Source organism: Hylobates moloch, unplaced genomic scaffold, assembly GCF_009828535.3.
Source record: "Hylobates moloch isolate HMO894 unplaced genomic scaffold, HMol_V3 SCAFFOLD_17, whole genome shotgun sequence".
In the NCBI taxonomy this organism is placed as follows: domain Eukaryota; kingdom Metazoa; phylum Chordata; class Mammalia; order Primates; family Hylobatidae; genus Hylobates; species Hylobates moloch.
In genome coordinates, this window is record NW_026652292.1 from 80081505 (window position 1) to 80093436 (window position 11932).

The 11932-nt window shown below is 57.8% G+C and overlaps 1 protein-coding gene across 1 annotated transcript; it reads left to right on the forward strand.

Moving 5' to 3' along the window:
* The first annotated feature begins 1086 nt into the window (after positions 1–1086).
* GPR78 (G protein-coupled receptor 78) lies at positions 1087–7486 on the forward strand. The gene is made up of 3 exons (XM_032135740.2): positions 1087–1754; positions 2644–2757; positions 7177–7486. The coding sequence occupies exons 1-3, from the start codon at positions 1087–1089 to the stop codon at positions 7484–7486; spliced, it is 1092 nt and encodes a 363-aa protein (XP_031991631.1).
* Positions 7487–11932: the final 4446 nt, after the last annotated feature.

Below are 11932 nucleotides of genomic sequence, written 5' to 3' on the forward strand. Positions count from 1 at the left end.
CAGCTTCCAGGAGGCTTCACCATATCCTTGTCCTGCCAACTGGCCACGAATGGATTGGAAGATTCCCACTGGGTGAGAAGGCTCAGAAGCCACCACGGGGATGGCGGAGGTGGGAGAGGCATGCACCTCGCACTCCGGGGCTCCAGGAGCCAGGCGAAGGACAGGCATTTCTGTACGGCACCCCGTTCTGGGTGGGTCCTCCCAAGGTGCCCCTTTCTTTGTCTCTTCCTCTGTTGCTTTTCTCTCCTCTTCCCTCTTCTTCCCCCCACTTCCTCTTCACTTTTTCTTCTTCCTCTCTTTCATTCCCCCATGCCTTTCTCAATCTTGTTTCACTTCTTGTCGCTCTTGCTTCAGCAAACGTCGGTGCAGTCACAGTTCCTGGGCTGAGGCTGGGGGATGGGAGGAAGTCCTGAGGGCAGTGCCCGCCCCGTCACTCCCTCTGCCCCGCCTGCACAGCTTCTTGCCACTTCATTCCCGCCCCTACCGCCCCTATAAGCCACCAGGTCGCTCCAATTTGGTGCTAGCGCCTGGAGGGAGAGGCGTGGCGAGGGCTGTGCAGCCTAGGATCCACTGAGGAGCTCTCTCGCTGGCGTCTCAACTGCGCAGGAACCAGGGCTGGGAGGCTCGGCTGGAGGTGTGACCAGGGCAGGGACCGACCTGGCCCGGAACAGAAGCGCGCAGAGTCCCATCCTGCCACGCCACGAGGAGAGAAGAAGGAAAGATACAGGGTTAGCAAAGAGGCCTCCCTCGCCCCTGCGCCCCGCGCCCCCGCGCCTCGCTTCAGCCTCAGGACAGTCCTGCCGGGACGGTGAGAGCATTCAGCACCCTGGACAGCACCACGGTTGCGCTGCCTCCAGGGCGGCCCCGGGCTGCTCCGGCTCCGCAGAGGGACGCCCTCCCCGCGGGTGCCCCGGACCCCGCACTCGCCGCCGCTTTCCTCGCGCTGCTCTGGGCCTTGCTGGCCGGCTCTGCGCCTCCCGGAAGCCGTGGGCGCGCCGCTCAGCCGCTCCATCGCCTCACTTTCCCAGGCTCGCGCCCGAAGCAGAGCCATGAGAACCCCAGGGTGCCTGGAGAGCCGCTAGCGCCATGGGCCCCGGCGACGCACTGCTGGCGGGGCTGCTGGTGATGGTACTGGCCGTGGCGCTGCTATCCAACGCACTGGTGCTGCTTTGTTGCGCCTACAGCGCTGAGCTCCGCACTCGCGCCTCAGGCGTCCTCCTGGTGAATCTGTCACTGGGCCACCTGCTCCTGGCGGCACTGGACATGCCCTTCACGCTGCTCGGGGTGATGCGCGGGCGGACACCGTCGGCGCCTGGCGCATGCCAAGCCATTGGCTTCCTGGACACCTTCCTGGCATCCAACGCGGCGCTGAGCGTGGCGGCGCTGAGCGCAGACCAGTGGCTGGCCGTGGGCTTCCCGCTGCGCTACGCCGGACGCCTGCGACCGCGCTATGCTGGCCTGCTGCTGGGCTGTGCCTGGGGACAGTCTCTGGCCTTCTCGGGCGCTGCACTTGGCTGCTCGTGGCTTGGCTACAGCAGCGCCTTCGCGTCTTGCTCTCTGCGCCTGCCGCCCGAGCCTGAGCGTCCGCGCTTCGCAGCCTTCACCGCCGCGCTCCATGCCATGGGCTTCGTGCTGCCACTGGCGGTGCTCTGCCTCACCTCGCTCCAGGTGCACCGGGTGGCACGCAGCCACTGCCAGCGCATGGACACCGTCTCCATGAAGGCGCTCGTGCTGCTCGCCGACCTGCACCCCAGGTATTGGCCCAGTGAATGCCGACCGGCCCAGGCCAGGGACTTGGGCGCTCCCTGGGCAGTTGGCTTGAGGAGCCTGTGGGCATCACCACCGTTACTCTGCCCAGAGTTCACCAGCCATAGCACTGCCCCTGCACGCTGCTCGCAGGGGTTTCCTGTTGGTTCATTGGTGCAGACACTGTGGGGGCCTCTGCCTCCTGGGATATGTGCTCACAGTGCACAGGGAGCTTTGCGCAGAGCGGTGGGGTGTGCGTCTCCGGGAGGGGTTCTGCGGGCTCTGCTGTGGGCGGCCAGACACACCCCTCCTGTGCATGGCTGTGGGTCTGAGGCACCTGCTTGTTTCTGCCCACTGCTGACCCAGTGCCCTTGCGTGGACTTGGGCTTCAAGTCTTGAGCAGGGTCCATCCCCCATGCTTTCTGCTCACTACTTGGCAGGATTTGTCTCCTGAATCTCTAGCTGGTGTCACCATTGTTCCAAATTACTTCCCATAGGTGTTTCCCTTTCCCCCTTGGCCCCCGACAGAACACCCAAGAGGCTCTCCTGCTCCTGGGGCGGGCAGGCCAGGTGACTTCTCCCTCCCTGAGGGCCCCAGCCTTGCCCCTCCCTCAGCAGGCCTGCCTCAGTGGCTTCTGTGTGGAGAAGGATGAGCCGGAGGGAAAGGAGGAGGAGCTGGCCCTTCTTTTGAGACTTCCTTTATTTCACCTATAAAACAGCAAGCCTACCCCTTTCCACTGTTCTTTCTCTCTCCCCCATCCCTCTGTCCTGCTCAGGTTCCAGGCTAAACATCCTCCTGAAACCCTCCTGTCTGCCCTCACTTCAGCCCCTGGGCTCTGGGCCTGGGTTCTGTCCCCACACTGCCATCATTCTAACCACTGTCCTCTGTCCCCACAGTGTGCGGCAGCGCTGCCTCATCCAGCAGAAGCGGCGCCGCCACCGTGCCACCAGGAAGATTGGCATCGCTATTGCAACCTTCCTCATCTGCTTTGCCCCGTATGTCGTGACCAGGTGGGTCCTGGCAGTCCGGCTCCTGTCGTGGGAACAGCTGGGTGGGCTTGGCCTCAGTTGAGTAGGCCTCTGAGGTCTCCCAGCCAGATATCTGGAGGGCAGCCACCACCAGAGGACCATCCTCCACACCTGACAGGCTCAGGGCTGTTCTTCAGCTCCTGGGAAAGACCCTGGGAGGGAGGTGGCACTGGCCCCCATCCTGTCCTATAAATGAGGAGACTCTCCTTGTCCAGGCACAGGCAGATATGGGGTCTGTGAATCAGCACCTGGCTCTTTAAACCTAGAAAGCTTTCAAAATCAGGCAACCTGGGACTAACTCAGACCTTAGATGCCTCATTTCCTGGGCGTGGAGTCGGGAGTCTGGGTGGAAGCTCCAGCTGGAGCCTCGGGGCAGTAACACTGCCAGGTGAGTGTTCTCTTTGCTCCTCTCTTTCCTGGAGACCTTGGCCTGAGTGCTTGTCAGGTCAGAATTACCTGGAGTCACAGGTAATTTGGGAAAGAGTGTGTGTAAAGGGCCTGCTGGTACCATCATCACAGTGCTGTGCTGAGGGGCAGGGGAGTCTGCAGTTTTTGCCTCCAGGGTTCCTGGGTCACCCACTCGGCGGCTTGGTTACTACCTTAGCTCCACTTAAGGAAATGTGTGCACCCTGCCTTGCTGGAAGGCACCGTGGTTAGAGGGAGGCACGTTGTTTATTAGAGATGGTGACTGCTTGCTATCACGTTTTGCCTTTCTTGGAATCTCCATGGAATTTCTGGCCAGGCCCCTGCAGCACTCAGGCTGTCTGGGAGGTCTCCACCCTATGTGTTGAGCCACAGCAGGAGGATGCCCTGAAGGAAGACACTCCTGGGAGGGGTCCATGGCCCTCATCCTCAAGGATCCCAGGTCCCCACCCCAGGGGAGGGAGCCAGCGGGGAGTATAGTACCAGGATCCTGGCTCTGTTTGTGTAGGGTCCTCCTGGGGTCGCTATCTAATGCCCTACAAGATCTGCCAGCCTGTCCAGGATGACTGCCTATCTTCCCAGGTCACTGGGGGGCTTAGGTATGTTGTTGGTGGGGGGTGGGGGGGCAAAAATTGTGTCCCAGGAACCCGGGAGGCCCCAGAGTGCCCATGCTGAGTGGCACCAGCTCTCTCCTGCCTGCCAGGTTCCCTCTGAGCTCTTCGGAATCAGCACTTGGGACACAAGCTCTTGGCCACTGTTCCCATCTGGCTTAGGGACCAGGAGCCAGGTTTCTTGTGGATCACAGGCACTCTCCTTCCTCACATAAAACCTGGCAAAAGTCTCTGGTTCTTAGGAAACTTCATGGGCACAAGTGTGGATGGGGAAACTGTGGCGTCCTTCTCCCGGGAACCAGCTATTTATCTGATTATCATGTTTGTGTGTATGTGTGCCCATGTGCCTGCACATGCATGCATGTGTATGTTGTGAGGGTGCGTGTGTGTACACACATGCATGTGTGTGTTCATACATGCACACACATGTACATACGTGTAGAAGGTGAGTGCTAAAATTTCAAGAGCTCCAGCATTTAGTTTTGAAATTTTAAATGAATGATGAGTGAGACTGGCTCACTCAGCCATGGTGTTACGTTGATTCAGGGGTGTAACTGTTATTTTCCTGCGTGTTTACAATGCCCTGAGCACGTGTGTGAGCATGCATAGCTATGAGTGTGCACACGAGTGTAAGAGGAAGAATCCCAAACAAAGTCATGAAGCCTGCCTTTGCAGCGTTGTTTCCACAATGTCGTTACCAACTCTGGGATCTGGGCAGCTCAGGCTCTCTCCTCTGTGAAAAATGTGGGTACAATATAGCACTAATGAGGTTATAGATTTCTTCATGCACTCACTGAGCATTTAATGAGCACCTACTTCTGTGCTGGGCTTTGTGCCTGGTCATGCAGTTACAAAAGCAAATGGAACACAGGCTCCTCTCGGTTCTGATGGCCGGAGATGCGGGTCAGCAAGACTAGGCAGGTGTTTCAGTGGGGGAGGGGTCTTGAGGGCTGGAGCCTGGGAGCAGCACAGCTGGATCAGTTTGGACGGACCTGTCTGACAGGCGCCTCTCACATCATAGGAGTGAAGCGAATCAGAACCTCACTCCTGAGTGTGTGTGGACGAGGTTCTAATGCAGTTGGTGGCTTAACCCACAGGAAGTCAGAGATCCAGGAGCGTGTTTGTCCCTGCTGCCCCTTAGAGGGCAGTGCACTCATTCCAATTGTCCTGCAATGGCTAAAAATATTTCAGAGCTCTTCTCCTGGGAATTGTTTTCAAAACTGGGCTGCATTGTTAGAATCTTCTGTGGACATCTTGAAGGTGAATTTAATCTGGTTAGAAATAACTCAAAGTCACCTTGAGCCAGTTCATGTGGATAAAGTAGATAAAGGAGATGGGGGACATGAGATTTTTATTTTGTTTCTCGGTTGTCACTCTTGAGTTTTACTGGCTTAATCAATGGTGCAGATGAAGCCCGTGGGGTGTGCGGCAGTGAGACCAGGAGGTCGGGGGTCACAGAGCCTCCCTTGTGGAGTCTGGTCTAGTGGGCGGGGGAGGGGGTGCGGATGGATACGGTCACCAGGTGTTGAGCCGCAGTGGACACGTGAGCGAGCCCTCTTCTCTGCAGGGTCGTGGCTGGTTGGAATGCTGGTAGTTGGCACACGAGTTCTGGTCCCAGTGTGGCTCCAGACACAGCCTCAGCTGTGTGTTTCTGATGACTTCCACCTGCTCCAGGGCTTAACTAGGGGATAGACACTCTGGCATGTGTGTGGCTTTCTTACTCACCTGCAGCCCGGTTCCCTAGTGGCTGAAGGAAATGCCAGGCTCCTCAGATCCTTCGATCGGACCCTCCTTCCCACTTGCCTGCTGGTTGGCTGTGACCAGTCTCCAGTCCATGCCTGATGGTGGGCTCCCTGGACGTGGGGGTGACAGTGTACCTGACGTGCATGTGCTGGCCGGTGGCAAAGCCCTTTCCGGACTATCACTCACTGTAACTGGATCCTCACCGCAGCCTGGGGTAGGTGGTTAGAGCCATGACTGCCTTGGATCTGTGTCCCTGCCCTGATTTTTGGATTCTGGATGCCTCTGCTCTGGCTGTGCCCCCTCAGCTTCTCTCTGTCCTCACATTCTGGCCCCGCCCCTCAGCTTGAGGTGGCTGCCTGCCTGCCTGCCTGCCTCCTCATCCCCATCCTGCTGGACTGGGTGCCCTGGAGGGAGGGAGGCAGTCTGATCCATTGCTGCACCCCAGCAGCTGCTATGTTTGTGGGTGGTCCAAACTAATGAGCGACCCAGCCAAACTGGTAAATCACAGGGCTGCAGTCCCTCTGAGTTGGGGGTGGGACAGCCTGGGACAGAAATTCAGTGCCTGGGAGATCATCAGGCTGCTGGGGAAAGCCCTGGCCTTTGGGGGCCCTGGTTCAAAGCCAGGAACTGGGAGGTGGAACAGCTGCCACTGGTCAGCACGTGCGCTTGTGACAGCTGTCAGAAGCCTTGTCCTGACTCTGTGGCCCCCACCTCAGGCTGTGCTGCCGCTGGTCAGAAGCCTTGTCCTGACTCCATGGCCCCTACCCTAGGCTGTGCTGAGAGCGGAGGGGTCCATCAGAGTCCCCAGAGGCCCGTCCCCCTGCTGCTTTCCCCCACGCGGAGCCCAGTCCCTTCTACTCTGAGTTCTAATCTGATTTCAGAAAAGCACTGGGCTCAGACACAGAATGTGAGACTGAGCCTTTCCTCTGGGAGTTGTGTGCCTGGTGGTCCTAGAGACACCCTAGAGCCTCTCTGAGTGATGCTTCGAGATGGTGGGTAGGGAAACACCCTGAGTGTGTGGTGCCCGTGGACATCCTGTGAGTGACTGCTATTCATGTGGGTGAGGTGGTCACGCTTGCTCAGGGTCTGGTCAACAGCCCAGGTTGACACCTGTTACTGCAGCCTGGTTATTAGCATTGTTCTGATTTGTTCTCAACATTGCCCAGGTTTGGGAGATAAATGCCAGAGGAGAGTCTGATTGGGGGCTCCCAGAGCTCACATCTGGGGTGTCTTGGTCTGCAGCCTGGTAGTGGTAATGGCTCCCTCGGTAGCTGGTTCTGTGTGCAGGTGTCCACGGCAGGTGTGCGTGCAGGTGCACTGAGCTGAGTGTGAGGATGATGGGAGAAGGCCTTGGTGATGGTTGGCAGTGCTGCCATCTACTGATTACCTGCTGTGTGGTGTGCAGGCTGATGTCGGCTTGAACCGCAGTCCCAGGACTGGGCCTTGTAATCTCATTTTAGGAAGAGGAGCCCGGGGCTCAGGGTGCTGGTGCAGAGCCCCCTGGCTAGTGAGCGTCAGGGCTGCGGTATGTACTTGAGTGTGGTTCTAGCACCTTCCCCCGGAGCGTGAGCGCGTGGCAGGTGTTGTCACTGTGGCTGAGTCAGCTGCTCCGCTTCCCCAACAGGCTGGCAGAGCTCGTGCCCTTCATCACCGTGAATGCCCACTGGGGCATCCTCAGCAAGTGCCTGACCTACAGCAAGGCGGTGGCCGACCCGTTCACATACTCTCTGCTCCGCCGGCCGTTCCGCCAAGTCCTGGCCGGCATAGCGCACCGGCTGCTGAAGAGAACCCCGCGCCCAGCATCCACCCATAACAGCTCTCTGGATGTGGCCGGCATGGTGCACCAGCTGCTGAAGAGAACCCCGCACCCAGCGTCCACCCACAACAGCTCTCTGAACACAGAGAATGATTCCCGCCTGCAGCAGACACACTGAGGGCCTGGCAGGGCTTATCGCCCCCACCTTCTAAGAGGCCCTGTGGAAAGGGCACTGGCCCTGCCACAGAGACGCCACTGGGGACCCCCAGACACCGGCGGCTTGACTTTGAGCTGAGGCTGAAGTACAGCAGGAGGAGGAGGAGAGGGCCGGATGTGGGTGTGGACAGCAGGAGCGGCGGCGGAGAGCTCCGGGCTCGGCCACCTGGCCGCTGGGTGGCCCCGGGACATTGGCTTCCCTCTCTGAGCCTCAGCTTCCTCACCCTTGTTCTGGGGTCATGGCGATGCTTCGAGACGGTGGGTAGGGAAGTGCCCTGTGTGGCATCTGGTACCCGTGGGCGTCCTGTGAGTGACTGCTGTTCATGTGGGTGAGGTGGTCACTCTTGCTCAGGGTCTGTTCTGCAGCCCAGGTGGACACCTGTTTCTCCGACCTGGTTATTAGCATCGTTCCGATTTGTTCTCGGCATTGCCCAGGTTTGGGAGATAAATGCCGGGGCAGAGTCTGGTTGGGGGGGCTCCCAGAGCTCACATCTGATAGTCTGTGGTCAGGGCACGGCAGGTAGGGGCAGTCCCTGGGACGTGCCCATCTCTGGAAGCCTAGAGGTCCCCAGCTCCAGGCCTGTCCGCTGTGACTGCCTGTGTGGGCACGCGGGTGGAGCCCGTCTCCTGCCTCCCTTTCTGTGGTTTGCCAGGGGTTTGGCATCTTGACTGCGGAGGATGTGGAGTCTGTGGAGTCTGTGTGCTCGGAGCCTTTTCTGGTGAAGATATCATCCGAGCATCCTCCCCCCGAAGGCCACCGCTGGGCCTCTGGATCCTAGACATGAGACGGCCAAGAGATTGAAGTGGTAGCCAGGGCCCAGGTGTCCAGAGAGGGTAGCCCGGGATGGGGAGGGCCCTTGCTCCCCAACAGCAGTGCTGGGGGAGCCAAGAGAAGGTGGAGCATCCCTGAGTAGCGGTGTGCATCACCCCCAGTTTAGTAATCACGGGGTGCCATTCCCCGGTGGGGGCACCCACCATCAATGTCATTGAATGTCCCCATGGGACAGTGTTGAGGACTTTTGTGCACATCTGTCCTATTTCACAGCTCAGGGAAAGGTGCACAGTGCACACGGGCCCCCGGTGGAGAGGTGTGTGTGTGAATGAATGAGCGGGTGAATGGACACGATTCTCTCTTCAGCCTCTGTCATTGCTGTTTTCTTCAAGGCCCAGGGCCATCCCCTGCAGAGGTAGGGTGGGCTGCAAGACCTCAGGCCCCTGCCTCATGGGACTCTCTGATGGGCTTCACCCATGGGCTCTTGCAGGCGTGGAGCCTGTATCATGACACCCTACAGCCAAGGCCAGGAATGCAGGGAGAGCGTGGACATCAAATTCTTTCCTTCCAGAGGCTGAATTCCTCAAAGACACATGCGGCTGTCACTTGCTCTTGGCATTAACAGTGGAGAACCCAGCTGAGGTGGCTTCACAGATTCTTTCCCCAAAACACAGGTGTTATTATTATACTTTTAAAAAACTTTTTGAGACAGGGTCTGACTCTGTTGCCTAGGCTAGAGTGCAGTGGTGCAATCTCAGCTCACTGCAGCCTCCACCTCCCATGCTCAAGCCATCCTCCCACGTAGCTGAGGACACAGGCACGGGACACCATGCCTGGCTAATTTTTGTATTTTTTTGTAGAGATGGAGGTCTCACTTTGTTGCCCAGGCTGGTTTTGAATTCCTGAGCTTAAGTGATCCACCTACCTCAGCCTCCCAAAGTGCTGGGATTACAGGTGTGAGCCACCACGCCCAGCCAAAACTGGGTATTATTTGCTGACTCGCCAATGCCTCTCCCAAAAGGATAAATTTAAAAGTGTGTATAACTCATGAAGTGTAATTCAAATAAAACAAATTATCATTTGGAATAATAGCAACTAGACGTATGTGGTCAGGAAGCAGTTAAAAACATTAAAACACAGACCTGGCCAGTTCAATCAAACCCAGAGGTTCCAGGCAGGAGGTGGGGCAGGTGGGCGTCATGCCCTGGTTCACAGAGAGCACGTGAACTTGAGACCCTGCTGCACCCCGGTGCCCCTGTGCTCACAAGGGAGGGCACTTGAACAGCAGAAGCAGTTTGGTCCCCGTTTAAAGCTCCAGAGCCCAGGCTGTGAGCTCCTTGGCTGAGCCCTCTCCTGTCCCTGGGAGCTCCCCAGGTGCGAGGAGTCTGCCATCCAGTGGGGCCTACACTCTGTGTTACTGCGTCTCCGCCAGGCTAAAATCCTTGGTCACTACTTTAGAGCCACTCAAACGCGTGCACCCTGCCCTGCTGGAAGGCACCATGGTGAGAGGGAGGTACGCTGTTTCTTAGAGACGGGGACTGCTTGCTGTCATGTTTCGCCTTCCTCGGAAGATCCATGGAATGTTCTGGAGCAGGCATCTTAGGGCATTCCCTCCGCACTTCTCTGCCAGCCCATGTGGCTCCCACACTGGGCTGTCCCTTGCCTTAGGCTTGTGGCCTTTTTTTTTTTTTTTAATTTGAAAAATATTTTTCATGTGCACTTAAACGTGTTGCAGAATGATGCTGGGTCTCAAGAATGCTGTGAATCAATAAACATTTTATTCAGAGGGTGTCTCATTTCCATGGAAAGGGGGGATTTCTGCTGCGCATTAGCCACAGTCCAATTACCAGGATAGCAGAGCTTTCTAGATGCCTGGGCTTGCAGGCAATCCCCTGCTGGGCTTCCAAGACCTCCAGGCTAGGCCCTGCGCTGTGTGCGGCGAGCGAGGGAACCTTCTCCCGTTGTTTTGATGGTGCAGCTGCAAGCTTGGGAGGCTTTCCCATGGGTGAGCGGGAAGCAGAGAACCATGGGGGCTGTGAGGCTGGGAGGGAGCTTGCAGAATGTAACTGCTCATTTATTTTATTTGGGGGTCCGGAGTTTTTTGGATTCCATCTGTCAGAGGGCTGCAGCATTCCATGACGGGTGAGGCAGAGGGAGGCCCTGTGGGAGCCCAGAGTGACAGTCCTCTCTCTCAGCTTGCCTTCTTATCCTTTTGAGAGCATGATCTGGTTCTCCTGAGCCTCCCTCCTGCTCACATGGGGTGCAAAACTCAGCCAGAAGGGGTTCTGAGCCAGGAGCCCTCTCTCCATCCCCTCTGCGCTTGCTGACCCTTCGCCCTCCTGCCTCACCTGGGCACCCATCCATGGCCAAGCCTCCAGAACCCTTCCTGGTCCCTGGCGAAGCAGCCCTTCCTCTCACCCACCCTCCACCAAGCAGAGTGAGCTCCTGGAAATGCAGCCGAGAGCAGGTTGTGTTCCTGCCAGAAGCCCTGAGAAGTCCCCAGGCTGTGTTCTCTGCTCCTGAGCCTGGCATTGCTGGCCCTTTCTGTTCTCTGTCCTCATTGCTCCCCACGCCTTTCCACGTGGCCTCTGGCTAAAGTGCTGGCTGCCCTAGTCTATGGCCCCTCCCAAGGAGGCCTGCATCCTTTCTGGGCCTTCCCTTAGTACTTCCTCCTCCTCTGCTTAGCCAAGTCCTTGCACCTGACCGAGGCAGACACAACCCTCCCTCCTCAGGCGCTCACAGCCCCAGCACCCCTCTCTCAAGGGTCCAGCCATAGGGTGGGTAGGAACAGTGTCGGACCCACTTTTATCCCCAGCACCCGCTGTGCAGCAAGTGCTGGGGATGCCGGCATGCACACATCATGTCCAGCTGGGGAGCAGGCTTCCAACGACTGACGGGCTCCTCTGGCTGCCACGCTGCCCCCACTCCATCCTCGTGATCCCCAAAGTGGGCGCAATGCTGTTTCTCAGTGGAGAGCTCCCAGGCTCGAGGAGGCCAGGCCACTGGCTCCAGATCTTTTGAGTGGTGAGTCTGTGCTCTTTTGATGACACAAAGTGGCTTTTCTCCTAGAAGCTTGTCCTGCAGGGCACCCCCCATGGGCCCACACACCCAGCCCCGGGGGCTATGCTCTTGCAGACTCGGCTCTGGCTGCACCTGCTGGTTCACTGGCCCCACCTTGACTGCACAGGTGTGGCTGGGTCCTGTCCCCGTGGCCCATTGCCCGCTGGGCTGGCTGGACAGTGTCTGGGGATTCGGTGTGATGGGGACGACTTGGATGCCTCTTTACTCCGGGAACGATTAACTCTGTCTTGTGATTTGCCCCTGATGAACAATTTGGTGGGTTGGGCCCTTGTGGGTGAGACGCTGTGGATCAGAGGCTGTCCCTTCCAACTTAATTGTGGAGGAGAGAAGCTGGTTCCAGGAAAGATAATCAAATTCTTCTCCCCGAGTCTTAAAAAGTGACGCTAGCTAGCACTCAATTTCCTCAAATCTAAAATGCCATTGATTTTAAACTGTCTGTTTTATGTACCACTGGGAAGGAGAAGCCCAGAATAAGGGCTGTGCTAGGAGACGCCCGCACAAGTGGGCCACTCACGACTGAACGCTCAGCGTCTGCGAGAACTAAGCTTGCCACAG